This window comes from Aedes aegypti, unplaced genomic scaffold (assembly GCF_002204515.2).
Source record: "Aedes aegypti strain LVP_AGWG unplaced genomic scaffold, AaegL5.0 Primary Assembly AGWG_AaegL5_hic_scaff_1063_PBJ_arrow, whole genome shotgun sequence".
Lineage (NCBI taxonomy): Eukaryota > Metazoa > Arthropoda > Insecta > Diptera > Culicidae > Aedes > Aedes aegypti.
The window spans coordinates 1-23,841 of NW_018734476.1; the positions used below are offsets into that span (position 1 = coordinate 1).

A 23,841-nucleotide genomic window follows, 5' to 3' on the forward strand; every position below is an offset into this window, starting at 1 on the left:
TCCAAATCCAATCCAAATCCAATCCAAATCCCAATCCAAATCCAATCCAAATCCAATCCAAATCCAATCCAAATCCAATCCAAATCCCAAATCCAATCCAATCCAATCCAAATCCAATCCAAATCCAATCCAAATCCAATCCAAATCCAATCCAAATCCAATCCAAATCCAATCCAAATCCAATCCAAATCCAATCCAAATCCAATCCAAATCCAATCCAAATCCAATCCAAATCCAATCCAAATCCAATCCAAATCCAATCCAAATCCAATCCAAATCCAATCCAAATCCAATCCAAATCCAATCCAAATCCAATCCAAATCCAATCCAAATCCAATCCAAATCCAATCCAAATCCAATCCAAATCCAATCCAAATCCAATCCAAATCCAATCCAAATCCAATCCAAATCCAATCCAAATCCAATCCAAATCCAATCCAAATCCAATCCAAATCCAATCCAAATCCAATCCAATCCAATCCAAATCCAATCCAAATCCAATCCAAATCCAATCCAAATCCCAATCCAAAATCCTCCAATCCAAATCCCAATCCAAAATCCAAATCCAATCCAAATCCAATCCAAATCCAATCCAAATCCAATCCAAATCCAATCCAAATCCAATCCAAATCCAATCCAAATCCAATCCAAATCCAATCCAAATCCAATCCAAATCCAATCCAAATCCCAATCCAAATCCAATCCAAATCCAATCCAAATCCAATCCAAATCCAATCCAAAATCCAAATCCAATAATCCAATCCAAATCCAATCCAAATCCAATCCAAATCCAATCCAAAATCCAATCCAAATCCCAATCCAAATCCAATCCAAATAATCCCAATCCAAATCCAATCCAAATCCAATCCAAATCCAATCCAAATCCAATCCAAATCCAATCCAAATCCAATCCAAATCCAATCCAAATCCAATCCAAAATCCAAATCCAAATCCAATCCAAATCCAATCCAAATCCAATCCAATCCAAATCCAATCCAAATCCAATCCAAATCCAATCCAAATCCAATCCAAATCCATCCAAATCCAATCCAAATCCAATCCAAATCCAATCCAAATCCAATCCAAATCCAATCCAAATCCAATCCAAAATCCAATCCAAATCCAATCCAAATCCAATCCAAATCCAACCCTGAAAACTAGCTAAGTTCAAAAAGTTACTTTAAACCATTTTCAACCTGTTATTCTCCAATAAAAAAATGCTTTAATCTTTCCTTTAAGTGTTTGCCATCAACTACAAGCAGCATATTTCATTCCCTGTAACAAAACACTTCATCACAAGGAATGCAACATCGTAGCAAATAAAAATTCCATTAACCAACGACCAGGTACTTCAACGCAGCTTAGTAGTTAATCTCTATGCATTCAGCTTATCTTCTTCACTGATAATGGCCAAGAAGTGTCCCATGTTTCTGCTAAGTATTGGATGCAACAGGACACGAAAGAATTAATGCATAAATAATTAGACTTTTTATCTGTTGGTGGACTCCCTTTTTCTCCTTTTTTTTCTCCAGAAAGTGCACCCTTGATGGCGTCGTTCAGATTATTCATTTTTCCTTATCAATCTCTCTCTCGGTGGTGGGCAACTTTCAATGTATGGAAGTGTCGTGTTTGCTCATTCATAACTTTTGAATATGCATCATTCATGGCATAATGTGCTAAAAAGTGCCCTACAGAGGCAGCGTAGGAAGCTTTACTAGTGCAGCAGAGGTTCTCAATTATGCATATGTTGGATTTAATCCATAAGTGGAAGTGCTGCTTTGGTCATAACTTACTTGTTTCTTACCAGTGAATCAAACTATTCTTGTCTTAACCTCAACTGCTATCCCATAAATTGAGAAACCTTGTGAAACACTGAATGTAACTATGTGTGAAATGTGCAGCCAACACAACGTATAGGAAAGTGTTTGCTTACTCTGCATTCACTTGAATAGATGGGCGGCAAAATGAAGTTTGCAACGGCTATTTAAAGGGGAGAAAATCTGAAAAATTTTATATGGCAATTTTCGGAGAAAAGTGTTAATCGGGTGTTGAATCCTAGAATCCTTTTATTCGGACGAGTTTTGTGTGAGCTTCCGAGTGGTTGGGTAGCTGCATACTTGAATGGAGTGCGAAACAAATATTTTGAATGCATTGAAGCCGGCAAAGGAAAGGACGCAATGTTGAATGTTTAACTTTGCTATAAATTATTTACAGTGCTACCGGAGCAACCAGTGGTTCTGGATCGCTGGGGACGGTTGATGAATGGAACCAAGCTTGGACCCAAGGAGGAAGGCGATGACGTCGTTATCACATGTCGCGTTTCAGGAGGTAAGTGAGAAGAACTTCATCGGCAATACCATTGAGGGCAGTGATGAGCAATATATTGGTTTGGGTCGAACATAACTGACACGACATCGGTCATGAATGTAATGAAACGTGAATTGGTACACAAGCTAATAGCGACTATTTGTGTTAACCCTTCTAAACATCCGTCAATGATAATTATGAATTGTGTTTTTCACGTTTATGTTCACAAACACGTCAATTAGTGGCAGACAATGCCATCAAAACTAATAAACTGTATGTATGAGGAAATGTGCTCATTATGTGATTGTTCCACCAATTGGTGCAAATTGACATAGTCGACGATCATTCAGCCTGTTTAATTGATAAATCAATATTAAACAACTTCAACATGCACACAATGATGGAGACGAACCAGCCTAAAGTGACCAGACGTCCCGCTTTTCGCGGGACAGTCCCGCATTTCGAGCATTTGTCCCCGCACTGAAAAGTGTCCCGCGAAATGTCCCGCATTTCGCTCAAATCATTCGTATATCCCGCATTTCAAAAGCAATTATTTCATTATCTCATTTGCTTACATGCATTTCCCAATGATGTTAATTGAACATTATTTGAATTTACGGCGGACAAAGAAATGGTTTAACAACTCAATTTCAGTTATGAAAATTCTACATCTGTTGTCTTTAAAATGTTTGTTTAAAACAACAGATTTCTTACTCATATCAATAGAAAATCTTCCTACATTTACCATCAGATTTTGTCAAAATACTTGGTCATAACATTACACTTGCAAACTGTGATAGAAATATAATAACTAGGGACAATGGAAATTCGCGGCAAAATTTTTGAAATTTCGCGGGTGATCCAGGCGATAAAACCAAAATTTCGCGGCTTTGTCGCGGTCTCATAGTTTTGACCATATTTCACATGAAAATGCATGTTTACAGTGAAAATATTATTTATATGTAAATTCAACGGAACTTCATTACAAGTTGTTTTCATTTTTCAAGCTTAGATGATAAGTTTAATATTACATATATTGTCAATGCAAAATTTAAAAACACAACAAGAAAACCATCCAACTTGAAACTAAACGATCAGAACAATTCTGATGGAACATCGAATAACAAAAAAAAAAAAAAAAATTCATAAGCAAACATCCTAAATTACAGGGATTGTCATATAAATTCTCTAAATTTAACAAATTTTGCGGCATTTCGCGGGATTTTCGGAATTTCGCGGCGAAGGCCAAATTTCGCGGATTTCGCGGCTCCCGCGAAATCGCGAATTTCCATTGTCCCTAATAATAACTAAAGGTAGTGAATCAGTAAAACTGTATTTTTAGTTAATATGTTAGATGTGTTATCATTTTGACATGGATTATGTGAAATTAGGTCAGTGTTCCATCACAATCTTGCTCTGGATCCTTTAAACATCCTGCAAAAAATTAAATGAGATTACCTTCCGAAATTTTTGAAAAAAAAAGACGGATTATGGAATATGTATACTAATATTCTGAGTAATTCTGATAAGTACCGCTGATAGTCTTGCCTAAGATTTCGAAGACTTAGCCCCGAAACAAATGCTAAAATTTTAAGCTTAAAATTAAATAAAGTCGCACTTTGCGCACCTAAGTTTTGTTTTGTTTAGAACGCGTTTTATTTTGTGTACTGCTTGGTGTACAAAACTGGATTGCAGTTCAATGCCATATTAATAAGAAAGCGTCGCGACTAATATTTGAATACAGTGGGGATTCGCTCGTTGGGGGTCCGCTACATGGAATGACTCGATGGTTGGATGTTCGCTGGGTTGGAAAAAATGCCAACTAAAAAGCACTCAAATGTCAGGAGAAAATGTCAAACTGACTTTGACGTCTGACTACCGTCGCATTGAAGTCTCCATATATAGAACAAATGTGTATGTATATGGGCGTTTCGTGACGATTTGCACTCCAGATGCGTTAGGCCCCAAGCACAATGTGAACGGCAACGCGGTACAACGGCAAAACGGCATGCCCATCTTGATCTATACTTTACTTATCAATCCCATGTTGACTAAATCCTTTTCAACATTGACTTGACAAGTAGAGTGTAGCTCAAGATGGGGTTGCCGTTTAGCCGTTGTACCGCGCTGCCGCTCACATTGTGCTTGGGGCTTTAGTCTGGAGCATTTTCACCAGCTGTCAGTCGTTCCAACTAACGGGTCAGATTCGTTAGATGGAAGGCAGTCGTGTTTCCAACCAGCGAATCCCCACTGTAGTGCGCTGTGTTCATAAACATCGTAAGAATGTAGCACCACACTTAAAAACTGATTTTTAAAAAAGCGGCGAGTTGAGGCGCGTCACGAGTCTCACTGACGCGATCCGGTTTGGTTATATCTCATTGAAATACACTTCACACTGTTGGACACAATGGACTAAAAAATACCAATTCAAATGCCGGAGTTCACATGGTTTGATAAAAAAAAGGAATAAATCGGATTTGACTTGTCCAGAGCTTCAATATTTTGAACCAGTCAGATATCGTCATTGACACAAATGGTCCGTAGTTGAACTCGAATTATTTAGAAAATTCGAACTAAACTACGAAAAATTCATGTATTTTAACGAATTTGTAATAGTGTTTTGTCTCGAATTCCGAACAATGCGATTTCAGAGGTAAGAATTGATATTTTCGCAACTTTTACATATGTATAGAAGCTTAGTCTTAAACGACACATTTGTTTACAGAAGATCAGTGATATGGCAAAGAATGGCTGTTTTTTCAATGTTTGAAATTTTGTCCCGCTTTGGAGCAAAATACATCTGGTCACTTTAAACCAGCCACAGGCTGAAAGTCTCAATAATAAAGATAATAATAATAATAACTTCAACTTAAAAATGGTCTTGCATAAAGTTAATGTATAAAAAATGTGAGTAAATTCCCATGTATTTCAAATTGTATCAATGCAATTTATGAATAACCATTCAAAAGGGACATTTAGGGTAACGTTTCACACTGCTTGGAGCTCGTATAGTTGTTTCATATCCATACAATCTAGTGCCTTTAAATCATCGTTTGAGTTTCTGATATCACGCCCTGAATATTCAGTTCACAAGGAAGTGCCTTAGTAAATGGTTCAAACAGATACATAAGAAAAGTTGAGCAAAATTCATTGTAAAATCGTCGTTGTTATTTAATGAAAACAAAGCGAAGGGTCTAAATGTGATTGCTTTCAACCCAGTGGGTAAAGAAATTTTTTGTTCTCGAAAATTACGGGCTTATAAACTTCAACTACAAGAGTTTTCTTATCTTATTCTCATCTTCCTTATGGGATGATCGAATCTCACATATACGATGACTGTTCAGGTACTTTCTAGATATTACCTGGGATTCTGTCGAGCACTATTCCAGGCCCCGGTTGCCTCCTGATTATGAGAAATACGTGCTGATTTTTTTTAATGATTAGTGATTTTTTAGCAGTTTTATGGCTGCAAAAGTGAAAAGTATTGTATTCACAATATACTGTTAATAAAAACCTCAGTCACTAGAGCAGTTTTTTCCAATGTTGCTGATCAATCTAAACACAAGATAAGTTATTTCTAATATCTGCTACGTTTGCTGGCATGAAATTTTACTCAGAAGGCTATTTATGATTTGGTGCGATGCAAACGCAATCATTTTCTGCTGGGAGGTTCATGTGACGGTTGAACGGCTTGCGCATGATTGGTATAAACACAAATTGGAATAAGAAAAAACACAGCAAGCGAGTCTCGTCTCAGTTTAAAACCTGAGAGAGACTCGCGAAGAGGAAAAATATCAACGTCATATGCAGCCCAGATTCCCCTCTCACGAAACGTCAAATGCAGCCCACCGTTTTTATGGCTGAAAAAGTGAAAAAGTATTGTGTTCAAAGTAAACTGTTATTAAAAACCTCAGTCGGAGGAGCAGTTTTTCCCAAAGTTGCTGATAAATCTAAGCAGAAGATTAATTATTTCTAATGTCTGCTACGTTTGCTGGCATGAAATTTCACTCAAATGGCTATTTATGATTCGATGTGATGCAAACTTAATCATTTTTTGCTGAGAGGTTCATGTGAGGATTTGAACAGCAATGCGCATAATTGGTATGCGCATGCGCATAATTGGTACGCGCATGCGCATAATTGGTATGCACAAAGTGGAATAAGAAAAAAAACTCAGCAATCACAGAAAAAGAAGACCGTCTTCGCGAGTCTCGTCTCAGTTTAAAAACCAATCTTAACACTAAAGTCATGGGTTGCATTCATTGCAAATTTGCATTCGCTAACACTCCTCCTCAACCCATTGGATTTTGCAGTCCCATTATTTCACGGCAAATCTTCATCTCCATAGCAGGTAGTGGTTTAGTCAAGCCGTTCACAATCTGTTTGTCTGTTCCGATGTAAGCCACTTAAACTTTGCCTTTCTCCCACGCATCACGAATGAAGTGGTGGCGAATGTCGATGTGTTTAGTCCTCGGTTGATAACCACCATTCTTTGCGACGGAAATGGCACTTTGGTTGTCGCAATGAATATCCATTGCTTCCTCCTTTTCGAGCATGCCTCGTCAACGCTTCCACCATAAAGCTTCCTGTACCGCAGCCGATAACGCCATGTATTCGGCTTCGCATGAGAATAGAGCAACTGTTTGTTGCCGCTTGCAGCACCACGGTATGGCTCCTCCTTGAGCGGTAAATACATACCCTGTCGTGGACTTCCTGTCATCATGGTCTGATGCCCAGTCAGCATCAGATCCATCGATGGTAGAATCTTTGCTGCGATGATAGATCAAGCGAAATTTGGAAGTTCCTCTCACGTACCTTGGTTGGTGTTGAACCGGTTGAGCACGTTCACGGCGTAGCAGATGTCCGGACGAGTACTTTGGGCGTGGTACATTAAACAGCCCACAGCTTCTCTGTATGGCACATCTCTCATACGCTCCTCCTCTTCAGCTGTCGACGGACACATTTCCTTCGTCAGCTTCTCGCTCGCATTCATCGGGGTAGTAACAGGGTTGCACTTGCCATCTGAAAACGGTAAAGTATGGCGTCAATATACGCTTCGTGGTCCAGAGAAACTGATTCTTTGGTTCTGGTAATTCTGATACCCTGAGCGTGTTTTTCTGGTCCAATGTCGTTCATTTTAAACTCCTGATTCAATTTACCTTTTATTTCATTTTTCCAGCGTTTGCAGTTGCTGAAAATGAGGACATCATCGACGTATACAGCAACGAATAGCACCTTGCCACCGCTGATACGATAGTATACGCATGGATCGTACACAGTAGATTCCAGTTCAAATTTTTGAAGCGCTGCATCCAATTTCGAATTCCAGACGCGGCTGGATTGCTTCAACCCGTAGAGGGCTTTGTTGAGGTAGTAAACTTTGGATTTCTTGGCACCATCCACGAAGCAAGGGGGTTGCTCCCATATAAATTTCCTCCGCTAAATCGCCCTGCAGGAATGCTGTAACGGCATCCATTTGGTCCACTTGCAGGCCCCATCTTGCAGCCAGTGCGAAAAGGTATCGCAGTGAGCTATATCGGACGACCAGGGAGTAGGTGTCCTCGTAATCCACCCCCTTTCGCTGCGAGCATCCTTTGATGACCAGCCTGGCTTTGTACCGGTCGACGTTTCCGTTCACATCGAGCTTGGTTCGGTACACCCCATTTACACTTGATCGCCATGTGTCCTTCCGGCAATCGGTCAGCGTTCACGTCTCGTTGGAGTTTAAAGCGTCGTATTCATCGATCAATGGCCTGTTTCCAGTGGTCAGCATCGTCTCGGATAAGCGCTTCGTTATGCGTCACTGGATCATCCAAGAACGTCTCTGAAAAATCGGCGCCAGTATCGGAACATTCGTTGTCACTATCGTTCAAATATGGATTATATTGAATTTTTAAGTAAAAAACTTCAAATCAAGATATCTCGAGATTCCTCCTAGGGATTTTTTAAAAATTGGCCCAGAGGTGCAGAATGACCACAGGAATCGAGCCCTGTGCTCAGATTTGATGAACAATTTTTTTACATAATAACGGTCTGTCGGGGCACCGTGACTTGCCTTGGGGTAGGCGCCCCCTATTGCAAAGCATCAATCGCTGTTGCGTTACAACGCTAGCAAGTCTTTGATTTGAGCACGACGGGGGCGCAACGGAATCCTTAGCCAAGGATGTGGACGTCATCGGGCAATCATCTTTGGAGTCTGTAAATTTTGTAGACGGCAAGCCTTTGTTCACGATATAAAAATCTTTATACTTTCCTGAGAGAAAGCGCTCCGTCCACTGTACCTCAACGCCAAAAGCGTGCTAGAAGATTTATGCGCCGAGAGCGCAGAGTCGGTCTCCGTGTCGTCAGCATCTTGAAATAATTCATCGCTTTAATTAACATCATTTGCTTGAGCTGCATCATTTTGGTCAGCCGGCGTCGGCAGGGGTTCGTCCAACACGTTCTTACTGAATTCCAACCTGACATAGCTGCGCCTCTGGTCGTCGGTTGTTCCAGCTGGTGTGTTGTCTCTCTTGATGAGTCCTTCGTCGATGAAAGTAACGTCCCCACTCTTGAAAATCTGCTTGGATTTCAAGTTGTACATGCGGTATGCCTTCGTCTCGTCATCGTAGCCGGTAAGGATGCACTCGTCAGCCTTCTGGTCCCGCTTCTTCCGTTTTTGCTTCGGCACGTGGGACATCACGGTAGTTCCAAACGTTCGGATATGCGACAGATTTGGTTTGTGACCTGTCCATGCTTTTTCCCGGAGTTGTTTCGGTACCCTCCGATGGTGATCGGTTGATCAGATAGACTGCTGCGGCCACAGCCTCTGCCCAGATCGATTTGGCTAGTTTGACTTCATACAGCATGCACCTCGCGCGTTCCACCACCGTTCGGTTGACTCGTTTAGCGAGTCCATTCTGTTCCGGTTTATACTCCACCGTGGTTTGATGACGGACACCCAATTGCTTGAGATAGCTCTCGAAATTCTAGTTCTTGTACTCCCAGCCGTTATCCGTCCTCAGCACCTTCAGCTTTATTCTAGTTTGGCGCTCACCCATACCAGGTCCGTCCCACTCGAGCTCAGATTGGGTACCACTTCTAGTAGTGAATTTGGTCCCTCGGTAGTACAAAAGGTACCCAAGTTTGACAGATCGCAGTATACTTTTCACTGCATTCTAGATTACCTCATGTCATGTTGTTGTTGTGCTCCTACCGTGCGTTTTGTTGAAGATTTGTGCGGTCTCTTAATCGATAATTTACGTTGTTTTTCTACTTATACGGCGCCATTCCGGTTGATTTCTGATGCACACTGTGTTGTTGATTTTAATGCAATTGAAAACCGAAGCCCAAAGTATTTCCGATAACTGTTTTTCGCGACCGAAAACAATTTCATCGAACGTATAACAACAATCGATCCAGCTTAACCGTCTTCATTTGTTTGGTGTGACATCAATCGTAATCGGACCTACCGTGCCATCTGTTTTTGAGAAGCAACAACAGTCGACAACAGGATAGGATTTACAATACCGCAAAAATGGATCACTGCTACACAGAAAAAAATCCGTTCTCGTATCCGTGAACAGCAGACGTGAACTCGTCAACAACAAAAATACACCGTGAACTAGATCATGTTTATGTGACCATTTGTGGTAGTTCATGGTGTATTTTTGACAGTTCACGTTTTTCAGAATTCTTTTTTGAGCGTGTACTCTTGCAAAATGGAATTCCGTGTCGAAGATATAGTCGTTTCTTGTGAAGCATTTTGCGAAAAATCGGCACTCTTTCCACGCAAAATGTGTAGGATTAACGTATGACGAAGGTTGTGCATGTCTACATAGCAACATTTTTTGGATGTGTGATTCCTGTAAGCGTTCGATAGAGAACGGTCGCTACAGAAGTTCGACAACTAGGAATGAAGAAAGCAACTATGCAACGAAGGAAGACGTCCAGTATTTGAAATTGGAGGTAGAACGTATCAGCAAGGTGATCTCTGATCTGCCGTCGATTTCTACACATACCACAGCACCGAACGATTTCAAGTTTGACCAAGCTTCTAGTTCTTCGCCTACATCGAAATCACCGCTTACTTCAACAACAATCACCGACCACACTCCTGGTACAACGATCAATTCGAATCTACACCTGTTTATCTCCAACATAGCGAATGACATCACGGTGGATGAAGCTGAGCAAATGGTTTGTGAAACGATTGGAGCCGATCAAGTTTTGAACGTGAAATGCTTGGTTTCATCGTGGAAAGATCTTTCCACGTACGATTATGTGTCGTTCAAAGTCGTGCTTGATGCAAAATATCGAAATTCCGTCTTAACAACATGTAATTGGCCGATTGGTGTAAAATGCCGCGAGTTTCGAGACTACTCGGACTAATCGGACAACGAACAATTCAGTTTGATTTTTAATTGTTACCTATAAATTTATTGTTTTATGATACGTTCCCTTTTTGCTGGCATGTGTGAAATTTTGTAGTATTCTAGAATATAAGTACTTTTTGGTAGTCTGTACGATTCATTCGGAGACGAAATAAATAAATAAAAAAATAAAATAAATAAAATTTTGGGCAACTGCATGGTACATGGAGGTCTTTAATTTGCTTTTGCAACAACTGTGGAAGTCTTTAAACTTTTGCAACACCTCTTCTTTTGACTTGGTGCGCAATAAGCAGACAAAAACTTTCCTAGTTTAGTCATCGATGAACGACAGATAATAACGGCTGCCTCCCAGCGAGTTCTCTTCCATCGAACCGGCTATGTCCGAATGAACAAGCTCCAGAAATTCGCTCGCACGTGATCCCTCGTGATCGAATGGAAGCCGGGTTTGCTTCACCATTGTACACGTTTTGCAATTTCCGAGGTCGTTACAATGGAATATCACTCCGTCAACCCCTCCGTTTCGCTACCTTACCAGGTTTCGCGATGCCAGATGTCCCATGCGATTGTGCCACAGATCTGCCGTTTCCGGGGATGAGCACGCCAGCGCCTTGGGTGGGTTTTGCTCCAACTTGAACAGTCCATTCGATCGCTGCCCAGTAGCGATGATTTTGCCAGTCGGATTTATTACCTTGCAGCCTGTTTTGGTGAAAGTAATCGAATGACCCTGATCGACTATCTTACCTACCGACAGTAAGTTTACTGCCAGCTCCGGAATCAGCTCGACGTTTGTCACATCAATCGTATCAGGGTTGCACGTGGGTCGCAGTTTTGTTTTTATCCTTCCGCGACAATCTTCATGATTCCCTTATTTGCCGCGTAGATGCTACCGTTCGCCGGCCGCATGTGCTCCAGTAGCATTTCATTCTTCGTGAGGTGCTTCACCGAGCCAGAGTCGAAATGCCACTCATCGTCCTCTCCAGCTTCTCGCACAGATAGCACCGTGCAAAAAGCATCGCCTTTCTTGTCCGATTTGTTTCGCTGAGCCGGTTCCTTGGCATGGCAATACCTTACAATATGCCCAAATTTTTCACACCGACGGCATTGCGGTCCCTTACCTTGCGTGGTCGTTGCCTTGGCTACCTTGCCATGCTTTGCTTTTTTGAATCGTGTTGAGAAACGAATGCAGGCTCCGTAGTAGGCTCTGTCAAAACGGTCTCCTGTAGCAACTTGGTTTTGATGATGTCACCTGTTATCTGTATTCCAGGAATTTTCCAGTCCCATCACCATGGGGCGATATTCCGGCGGTAGGCCAGCCAACAGTAATATGCCGATCCCATCTGTCGTCCAAGGGAAAGCCAATTCCGATGAGCTGATGCGCTGTTGAAATCATACGGTTACATTAGCTTGTGGAGAAGGCACCAACTGGCGGGTCAATCCACTGTCCTCAAACGTGTTCGAAAGCTTCCTCCACACTTCGGCCGCAGTTTTTACCTCCTTAACGTGAATGAAATTCACCGGGTCGAGGAACAGAATAATTTTACCTCGTGCGATTCTGTCTTTCGAGGGTCCACCGCGGGGAGCGTTCCGTCTTCATTGAGAGTTGGTACTAACTACTTTCCAGAGATCTTCCACTTCCAGATAGGTCTTGACTTCAAACTTTCAGGTCCTCCAGTTTTCTCGATCGACCAGCCGCTCGATTGGGGGTGGCCCTGTGTGTTGAAACTTTGCTGTTTGCTGTCGTACCAAAACGCCATCGCCAGATGCGCTGCTTCCGGCATTTGGATTCGCCATTCTTGAAGTGAAAAAAGCTTCAAGTTCTTAAATTTTTCTTCCTATTTCTGCTCAATAAAAAACGCGTGTGGTCTAGGTGACGGTCTAACAACGTATATAGTTTTATTTAAAATCAATCTTAACACTAAAGCCGTGGGTTGCTTTGGTTGCAAATTTGCATTCGCTAACAGAAACATTGGTATAGATAGAGGTTCCTCTTTCGTTACCCTTTGGAAGTTGTTAGAGAATGTCTAAGGAGATGAGAAGATAAATTTTCTCCAGTGATTCTTACTTCGTTTTTTTTAAGCTCTTGAGAATAATAAACATGCTCTCTAGTTTTTCTGGATTGTCTCCAGGATTTCTCTAATTTGTTCAAAGATTCTCCTTTTTTAGAGGTTCTCCTAAGAGTCATTCGAAGAATTCGTAGGGCAATTCAAGTAAGAATTCGTGAAGGAGTTTTTGGAGTAATTTTTGAAAAAATCCCTTGAAGAATCTTAGATTTTTTATTCCTAAGAGATTCCTCTTTGAAAAAAATCTTGAGAAAATCTCTTGAAGAAATCCTAAAAAAAATCTTGATTTAATCGCTGAAGAAATTCTTGAAAAAATCCCTAGAGTAATTGTTAGGTGGATCAGATAGATCCTTAAAGAAATTCTTGGAAGACTTAGAGTATCCCTACAGCATTTTTTTAGGAATCCTCACAAGAATGTCTAGTGGAATTCTTGGAGGAATCTGTGAAGAAATTCCTGGAAAAATCACGAGAGGAATACTTAAAAAATTCCTGAAGTATCCATTAGAGTGATGCAAATTTCAAATTTTGCTCCCCTATGCTTAAACGATTTAATTATGGTAAAAGCGTCCTCCCAAAATTTGAATGATTCGGAAGAAATTTGACTGTGCACACGCCATTTGAAGTTTATATGGAGATTACTATGGAAAACGCCAATCTTTTGTGTTCAGCCCTCTATCTCTTCGTAATAATATTTTATGGAAAATGAACACACTCTTCTCATGTGAAACTTTAGCTACAACTTTGCCGAAGACCACATTTTGATTGGACGTCAGGAAAATTGTTATTTATCATCAAAAGTGGTTTGCTTAGTAAGCTTCATCAACTGTTCGGCAGGCAACAGTGGTGCTCCTGGCGGGAAGAATAGATCAAGTAATCCAGGCTACTATGTTCTACAGCAAAAAAGCAGTGTTGCTCTGAAAGTAATTGAATGATCATCTCAGCATGATGAGACTTTGGTATCAATAATAACAAATTATCCTTCCATCCCATCAAAATGTGGTCTTCGGCAAAGTTGTAGCTGGGAAGATTTACATGAGATGAGTGTGTACCTCTTAAATATTATGACGAAGAGATAGAGGCTGGACACAAAAGATTGGCTTTTCCATAGTAATTTCCATATAACTTCAAATGGCGTGTGCACAGCCAAATTTCTTCCGAATCACTTCAAATTTAGGGAGGATCATTTTCATCATAATTAACATCGTTTAAGCATAGGGGAGCAAAAACTTCAAAATTTGCATCAGTCTAGTATCCATGTTCGATTTTTGGAAGAATTATTATGGGGATGCTTGGAGGAATCCCTGTATGAATCCCTTGAGGAACCCCTGTTGAAATTCCTAGAGGAATTTCTGCGAGAATTCCTGAATCAGAATTCCTGAAGGAATGTGAGGGTTTCTGGAGAAATTGTTTTGATGATTCTGGAAGAATCCCTGTAAGAATTCCATGAGAAATTGATATGGAAATTCCTAAAGAAATGCCTCTTGAATTTCTTGAACATTTCTGGAAGAGTCGTCGAGTTTCTAGTCCTCTTGATTTGTACCTTAGGCGCTTGAAGTTTTTGTCAAAATATGTTGAATTAAATTAGAGGAGCATTGAGCTTGAGCTTGATTCCGCCAGTGATGGCTACTCCAGTATCGCCAGATCAGCTGCACTCACACAAGAAACCAATCAGATGGCTGCTTTAGGACTAACAGACACCCTCAGTGAATAAGTGCTACTGATATTCTACTTTTAGGCAACAATGACGCCTGCCACGTCAGAATGCAGACTAATGAGGGGAAGGAAGAGGAAAGGAATCGAGTTGCGATTATACTGGTCACCTACAGATCGAAGAGTCCGACTGCATCTACGCCAGTTCATGCGGTGGTATATGGGTTGGGGGAAAGGCATGGCAGAGAGGCTTGCTGTTTGGGTAGCAAACTGACTGCCAATGTATCAGGCGTAAGGAAGGTGTGCTATAAGGATGTAAGAATAAAAGCGTAGGGAAACGCCTTTTTTTGTTGTATTTGGTTCTAGCGAATGCTATGACCTGTGATAGATAACTGTGATATATTAAGGAGTGAAAGATAGAAGCAAGTGAAAGATACAACTACAAGTACAAGGATAGGGACGGGCCTAGGATTAAACCCATAGCTTTGCTTTGAAGTCGCGGACGTTACAACTAGGCTGTGGAAAGCCTCGGAACCCACGACAAACTAAATGAAATAATAAAATTTCGGTAATTCAGTAAAACGAGTACACAAGTTATGAGAATCAGTATGACATTTCATGTCAGAGTTATTTTTTTTTGAAATGCTTACAAGCAATTGGATCTACGACTACTAATTGATGAAGTATTAAAAATTTGGTCACTAATCCTTGATAGCTTTTTCATATTAGAACTTGAATTTGGTCTTAATTCTCTAAGTGCATAGCTTTATTACGAATTGAGGTCTGTAAGTATTTTTATATAACGTTATGGCCTATATTTAAGCTCATGTAAAGTTCTGTCTACTTTACGTGATTCATTCAATTTGCGGTCATCGGGGAAGGCAAGAATATTAGTTAGACAACATTGTTAATAGACTACCTCTGCATCTCCACAGTTGTCATGGAAAGGATATTGGGTAGGTGGGATAGATGGTGATGCAATCCATAATATAATCACGCCTAACCGATTCACGATACTACTCGATTACGCGTTGCATGTCCACGAATGTGCTTCCGGTTTTATTATTCGCTCCCGCTGGAGCAAGCGATCACGCCACTGTTTTTTTGGACTGCGCGAACCGGACACGATTGATCTTTATCGCATGATGCGAATCGCATTGGTCTCCTTCGTAGGAGCAAGCGACACAATCGATACACGAAACACCGCTTGAACCATATCAAAAATTGTTTATGCTAAATTTTTGTTTAAGAAAGTTTACTATTTTCAACGATCTACTATACTGCCCATTAAAAGCATAACTGTGCATATTGATTTTTGAGCCAACACCTATTTTCGTAGCAATATTCGTGTTTTAATGTATATTTTACTTTGCATAAAATATAACACACTTTGTTTGAAAATGTTGTGATAAAATATGAAGTTGATGCAGTTCCATATTAAAAAGAAAGTAAAAAAGTCTTCATATGAACTTTCAACCCTAATAATAACTGCAAAACTGGAATTGCGTTCAAGTTTATATTTTTCGCTGATCAAAAATAGCAATATAAGTTAACTGAGCGGTTCAATGAATTGTTAATTATTTAGTTGGTGTTACATCAATCAATTTTATAAACCTCGTTAACAATGTTACGCCAAATTACTCGGTCCATGGCTGTGTCTCCAACTTCTATTTTGGCCACGCTCTCCAGATCTTGTTGCACCTGATCAAGCCACCTCGTTCGCTGTGCTCCCCACCTTCTTGTGCCAACCGGATTTGAGGCGAACACCTATTTTGCAGGATTGCTGTCCAGTAGTCTTGCAACATGCCTGCCCAGCGCACCCGTCCGGCGCGACTTTGCACCTTTGGATCCTGGGTTCGCCGTAGAGCCTAGCGAGCTCGTGGTTCATTCTCCGCCGCCACACACCGTTTCCCTGCCACCGCCAGAGATGGTCCTAAGCACCTTCGTTCGAACAATCCAAGTGCTTGCAGGTTCTCTTCCAGATGGTTCATGCTTATGTCCATAGAGGACCACCAATTTATTAGCGTTTTGTACATGATACATTTGATGCGGGGTTGTGAATCTTCTTTGACCGCAGCTTCTTTGAGGCCATAGTAGCGCCTACTTCCACTGGATGCGCCTCCGTATTTCACGGTTAACGTATTGTCAGCCCGTCAGCAAGGATCCAAGGTAGGACGAACTCTCGACCACCTCGAACGTATCCCCGTCTATCGTAATACTGGTACCTAGGCGAGCCCATCGCGCTCGGCCCAATAGCTTGCATGTACTTTGTCATGGTCGCATCAACCACCAGTCCAACTTTTGCTGCCTCGAGTTTCAGGCGGGTGTACAGGTCTGCCACCTTTTCAAATGTTCGGCCGACAATGTCCATATCATCTGCGAAGCAGACAAATTGACTGGATCTCGCATGAATCGTACCCCGGGTTGTTAAGCCCGGCTCTCCGCATAACATCTAGTGCAATATTGAACAAGAGGCATGAAAGTTCATCGTTTTATCGTAGTCCCTGGCAAGATTCAAACGAACTGGATTGTTCGCCTGAAACCTTCATACAATTTGGCACACTTTCTATCATCCCAGTTAACACACCATCGTATATAATAGGATATAATAGTACAAATGTGGAGGCGATATACGTACAAATTGCATGCAGCCTTATGGCGCATGTACGTATATCGCCTCCACATTTGTACTCTTAAGCGCTATCGTATACGAGTTTGTGTTTACTGGGATCACTATTATCAGTCTCGTGAGCTTCCAGGAAAAGCTGTTTTCGTCCATGATTTTCCATAGCTCTACGTGGTCGATGCTATCGTATGCCGCCTTGGAATCGATGGAAAGGTGATGTTTTGGGACCTGGTATTCACGACGTTTTTGGTGGATTTGCCGTAAAGTAAAGATCTGGTCCGTTGTCGATCGGCCGTCAACGAAGCCGGATTGATAACTTTTCATGAACTTGTTTACTACAGGTGACAGACGACGGAAGATGATCTGGGATAATACCTTGTAGGCCACATTTAGAATGGTGATCGCTCGAAAATTCTCATAATCTAACTTGTCGCCTTTCTTGTAGATGGCGCATATTACCCCTACCTTCCACTCCTCCGGTAGCTGTTCTGTTTTCCAGATTGTGCCTATCAGCCGGTGCAGACAAATGGCCAGCCTCTCCGGGCTCATCTTCATGAGTTCAGCTCCGATACCATCCTTACCAGCAGCTTCATTGTTCTTGAGCTGAAGAATGGGTTTCCTTCGCCCGCAGTACTGACGAAGGCATTTCCTTAATTTGCCCGCCCTTCATTGCTTGTGCTCTCAGCGCCATTCTGGAGTTCTTTGAAATGCTGCTTCCACCTTTCGACCATCTCAAGCTCGTCCGTCAAAATTCTCTTCTTATCCCTGCGTATCTCAGCTCGCGGCACGAAGCGGTCGCGGGATGCGTTGAGGTTCTGATAAAACTTACGTGTTTCTTAGAACCGGAACAGCTGTTACATCTCCTCGCTCTCCACCTCCTCGTCAAACCAATCGTTCCGTCGACTCCTTCCCATGTACCCGACGTTGCTCTCAGCTGCATTGTTGATTGCTGCTTTGACTGTTCTACAGCAGTTCTCAACAGGGGCTTCATCCAGCTCACCCTCTTCCTGTAATGCAGCCTCGAGGTGCTACGCTTACGCATTGGCAACATCCGGTTGCTTAAGCCGCTCTAGGTCATACCGAGGTGGCCGTCGGTACATTACGTTGTTAACGACGGAGAGTTTTGGGCGCAGTTAAACCTTCACCAGATAGTGGTCAGAGTCAATAGCCATATACGGCGAATGGCCATATTCTTGGAGGCGGCAAATCATTAGTCGTAGCCGTTCTCGTTCGTCAGCCGGTGGGCGCTGAACTTCCCAATCGTCGGTCTGAACTCCTCCTCCTGGCCAACCTGAGCGTTCAAATCTCCTATGATGATCTTGACGTCGTGGCTTGGGCAGCGGTCGTACTCGCGTTCGAGCTGCGCGTAAAATGCGTCTTGTCATCATCAGTGCTTCCGGAGTGTGGGCTATGCACGTTATTATGCTGAAGTTAAAGAATCGGCCTTTGATTCTTAACTTGCACATTCGTTCATTGATCGGCCACCACCCGATCACACGCCTTTGCATATCACCCATCACTATAAAAGCTGTTCCCAGCTCGCGTGTGTTCCGCAGCTCTGGTAGATGGTATGATACCTCTAAACGTTCGCACCAATGCTCCTGTCCAGCACACCTCCTGCAGCGCTACGATGTCGAAACCGCGGGTCTTCAGTACATCGGAGAGTATGCGAGTACTTCCAATGAAGTTGAGAGATTTGCAGTTCCACGTACCGAGTTTCCAATCGCTAGTCCATTTTCGTCGCTGTGGTCTTTGCCGATTGTTCCGGTCCGTATTCTCTCGTTGACGTTCCTGTGCTGATGTGTTTTTACGGCTGGCTCGCAGGGCCTGACACCAACCCCCTAGATTTCCGGAGGACCATTCCCCTAAATGTTCGGAGGGCCATAGTGCGCAGTTAAGCTTAGAGTCCTTCTCTGGCACTCGGACGATGATCAGCCGCCCCTGACATGGGGAACAGACGCTGTTGTGAGCCGCTCCTAACGTGTAGTACAGACGCTCCAGGTTTGCAAAAGCAAACCCCCCCTTCCCTGTCAGCATACGACCAAAGTTCCCACCGGGGGTTGGTTACCCGATCTTCCCCAAGGTTACTCGTACCCCGGCCAGTACACGAGGAGGTAGGGATAGGAGTTGCTGGGCAAGAGGCTAAGGACCGCACAAAGGGGTCTATTTTATTCCTGCAGGTACGCGAGGTACCAATGATACGCCATGCCCAGCCATTTACCGTGCCACATTTCTGGATAAGTATTAAATTAAAAAAAAAAGTCAATAAGCAACAAATTTTGATGACCTATTTTACAGAAAGTTTTTGGATGACTCATATTGTACACACTCAATTTTTCCAACGTGCTTAACCTTAGTAAGGACCTTGGGTCTTTTTCGACCCATTTCAAAATTTAAATCAATGTAACTTTTGATTGAAATAACCTAGCAATTTGAAACTTTCTGACAATTATTTTTTTGTGGGAAATTTTGTTTTTGCGGAAAAAAAAGTTTTGAATGACCCCTAGGGGAGCTTCCATAGAAAAAAGTTACAAATTGTGACTTAGGGTCGTTTTTGACCCGAAAATTCAAACAGCTCGCAAAAATCAGTGTGTCGACCGAATTTAGTTCTGTTGGGCTTAAATGAAGGGCACACATGTCTAGTTTCATAAACCCTACGGGAGATCCGGATTTGGTCACTGTGGCCACCGGGAACCTGCTACATCTGAAAAAAATCCCTTTAGAGACCCTTACTTTGACGACCTGTAGTTTCGTAACTAAACAAGCAATCTGAACCGTTCTAATATTGTTTTATAGGTATTCACGTGGACTAGGAATAGAGATTCTCAAATCACTTAGTTATCCATACCGGTTCCGGAATCCCGGAACATCCGAAAAGGCCCACCGAAATTACCAAGGAATGGCTACCGGAAATACCCGTATTGTGGAACATTTTAGTTTTTGAACAAAAACTAGGCATGCGACGACTCAATCTTTATAATTTTGAATACCTGTGACTTTCGTAGTTCAATTATTGATGAATGCCCACTTTGGTTCTTCTGGCCCACCGAAATAACCCAGGAATGGCCACCGGAAATGCCCGTATTGTGGGTCATTTTAGTTTTAGAAGCAAACCACACTCTACACAGTAATAATGGAAATTACTGTGGACGTAATTCGGACTATGACTGAATGGCACATGATGTAAATGATAAAACAACACAAAAATGTGTCGTTGAAGATGTATTGAACAAAAAATGTAATTTTACACGTTAAAGGACACAAAAACGATGTCTCTATGATCGGCATTTCCCGAATCAGACGCTATGGTATTTGAAATGTGACATAAATTCACGTCAGAGCCAGAAGAACCAAAGTAGTCATTCATCAATAATTGAACTAGAAGAGTCACAGGTATCCAAAATCATGAAGAATGAGCCGTCGCATGCTGAATTTTGGTACAAAAACTGAATTGACACACAAAACGGGTATCTCCGGAGGCCATTCCTTGGTTATTTCATTGGCCAGTAGAACCAAAGTGGTCATTCATCAATAATTGAACTAGCAGAGTCACAGGTATTTAAAATCATGAAGAATGAGCCGTCACATGCCTACTTTTGGTGCTAAAACCGAGTGGTCCCATATTACGGGTTTCCCAGTGGTCATTCCGGTGCTCCAAAAGGACCAGAATAACCATCCATTCATTCTTTTGGCAAAATACATCCAAACATTAAAAAATCGTAAAGAATTGGACACAATTCATTTGGTTTTGGGGTTCAAATCTTAGTAATTTAATCGAATTGTCCAGATTGGCCACCTCCCGGGACTCCAGGAACCGGTTCCGAATGGACCATACAGGACCAAATTTTTCAGGGAATGTGCGCCGGTAGTTGGTTCCTTATGACAGAAAAAAATTATGCCAAAATATCCATCAACCGAATAGTACCGATGTGCATTACATATACAGAACTGCGATGGGAACTTTCTTTTCGGATGTTCCGGGATTCCGAAACCGGGTATGGATAACTAAGTGATTTAAGAATCTCTATTCCCAGTCCACGTGAATACCTATATAACAATATGAGAACGGTTCAGATTGATTGTTTAGTTACGAAACTACAGGTCGTAAAAGTAAGGGTCTCTAAAGGGACTTTTTTCAGATGTAGCAGGTCCCCGGTGGCCACAGTGACCAAATCCGGATCTCCGGGAGGGTTTCTGAAATTATACATGTGTGCCCTTCATTTAAGCCCAACAGAACTAAATTCAGTCAACAAACTGATTTTCGCGAGCTGTTTGAACTTTCGGATCGAAAACGACCCTAAGTCACAATTTGTAACTTTTTGTTGGGGACTAAAGAAGGTTAATTCAGATTTCATGACGCTTACTCAATCGAATTAGTATAAGCATATTCTGCATCGTTGCTTGTTAACTATGCCACTTAATACGTAGGTAGATCTATAGAGCCGTATTCCTATAAACTTTTATCAATTGCAACACAACAATGCATCAAAAAAATCGAAGCAGAATAACAAGTAATAGAAACTGAGGTTAACATTTATCTTATATATGTGTGGACTTTGGACGGATTGTACTTTGCTATAACTTTCTGTATCGAATCCTTTTGAAATGTTTTGTGGTTGGTTGAAGTACCAGTCTAGCATACACAAAGTCAGAACGCATTTTGATAAATTTTATATTCAATTTTTAAACTTATTTCACCCTGCTCTTTCCGATTACAATTTCCGTGACTTGAATAAGAATTATTGTTTAATTAGCATCCATAAATCTTCGGTACAATTGAATCTGAAAAACAATGATGTTCTCAGTATTTCATCAAATAAAAAATATTTTAATTAAGACTCAATATACCGTGCCTATTAACTGTTTGTTTTATTACTATTTTTCCCCTGTAGGTCGACCGCAGCCCGAAGTACGGTGGTTGATCAACGGCATTATTGTGGACGACCAGTACGAACAAAATTCCGGCGATATAATAGAAAATCGGTTGCTGTGGCCGACAATCCAGCGCAGCGATCTAAATTCGATATTTACCTGCCAGACCATGAACACTAAGCTCGTCGAAGCGAAGGAAACTAGTTACGTGCTGGATTTACATTGTTAGTATATAACTCATCCGATGATTAATTATTTCACGATTTCGATTCAAATGCGGCCTGTTTTGTACCGACTAACCAACCGACCAACCCATTTGCCCACTTGTTTGCTTTCAGTAAAACCACTGTCGGTGAAAATAATTGATCCACCGCAAGCACTGGTGGCGGAGAATCGTTACGAAGTGTCCTGTCGAAGCTGGGGCTCCAGACCTCACGCCATCATAACTTGGTACAAGGGTAAACGTGAAATGACGCACACCAAGGACGATACCCAGAACCACAACACCACCGTCTCCACGCTGATATTCTCGCCGAAAATCGATGACGATGGCAAAAATATGACATGCAGAGCGGAGAACCCCTCCGTCAAGGGGTGGTTCCTGCAAACTACCTGGAAAATGAATGTTGTCTGTAAGTATTTCGGGGGCGAAGAATAGCTTACACCGAGCATCGCACAGTGTTTTTTTTTTGTCGATTTCGCGCGATTTTCGAATAGTGCCTAAACCATCGATTTGAGCGATACAGTTCGTTCGGAGAACCTTTTTGGTAGGGAAGAAGCACCGTTTAGTCTAAGGAACATTTTTCAAATAAAACATATGGTAAGCTCTATATGCACTAAAATCATATTTGTATCATAACTTTCCAAGATTTTTTGAGATATAAAGCATTTCCTACAAAATTGTTTGCCATGAAAATACTTGAATTTTTGCTGATTATATCATCACGCAAATTTTTTAATATAAAAAATATTTATAAATTACTCCGTTTAAGGTATAGTTTAGGCTCGCATACTTGTTTCCGGTAAAAAATGCCCATGTGCTCTAGTGGGGATCGAAACCACTACTCCCTATTATGATGATTTTTCTATCTCATTTCATTGATCACAATACTTTTTGCTAAAACATATGTGCTTTACTACACCCAGAAACTTCTCCGAACAAACTACATTGCTAAAATGAACAGTTTAGCTGATTTTCAAGAAGCGCACGAAATCGACAAAATAAATCACTGTGTAACGGCGGCTCTCTCTCTAATTAAAACCGATACAATTGTATAATTTTCGGTAGATGCTCCACTCGTTTCGATCCAACTGGGTTCCACATTGGTCGCCGACGATATCAAGGAGGGAGACGATGTTTACTTCGAGTGCCACGTGAAATCAAACCCTTCCTGGAAGAAACTGCTGTGGTTCCATGATGTAAGTTGTGTTTTTAAGATTGTTTTAGGTAAAGGGTTGCAAAGTATGAAAAATGTATACGGTTTTTGCTGTCCAAACATGCAAGCGCATTTTTGTGGGTCGCTTTCATTACAATAAATGTAGAACAGTTTGTGAAATGTTTAGAGAAATGAGAGCTGTAGCTTTTTGTAGCTTATTTGAATGAGATCATTTTATTTATTGTGCATAATACCATTTTTCTTTATTTTGCATAATTATTACAATACATATAAATCATAATCACCATAAGGACCTACAGAACATATGTTGGAATGGTTCAGCCACTCCACCCCTCCCAGGTACAGAATTTTTTTATTAACATGGATTAGACTGGCCCAGCTCAGTATGGGAGAAAACTGAAGATGTATGATTCCAAAGGGCGCCCCTTAGAATTATTTCTTAAGGTTGAAGGAAGACTTCCTGAAAAATTCAGTTCATTTAGTCGTTCCTTGAGCTGGAGCATTTGAATTTAAGTTAAAGTTAACGATCAACGCTCCGTCATCGTAATCATCGTCAT

The 23,841-nt window shown here is 41.5% G+C and overlaps 1 protein-coding gene across 1 annotated transcript; it reads left to right on the forward strand.

Moving 5' to 3' along the window:
- Positions 1–2,192: 2,192 nt before the first annotated feature.
- On the forward strand, positions 2,193–23,438 carry LOC110680217 (nephrin-like; the record flags this gene model as incomplete). Its single annotated transcript, XM_021856032.1, has 4 exons — positions 2,193–2,328; positions 21,908–22,111; positions 22,226–22,519; positions 23,176–23,438. Coding segments are annotated over 4 exons (882 nt in total), but the record flags the coding sequence as incomplete, so codon positions are not given.
- Between the last annotated feature and the right edge of the window lie 403 nt (positions 23,439–23,841).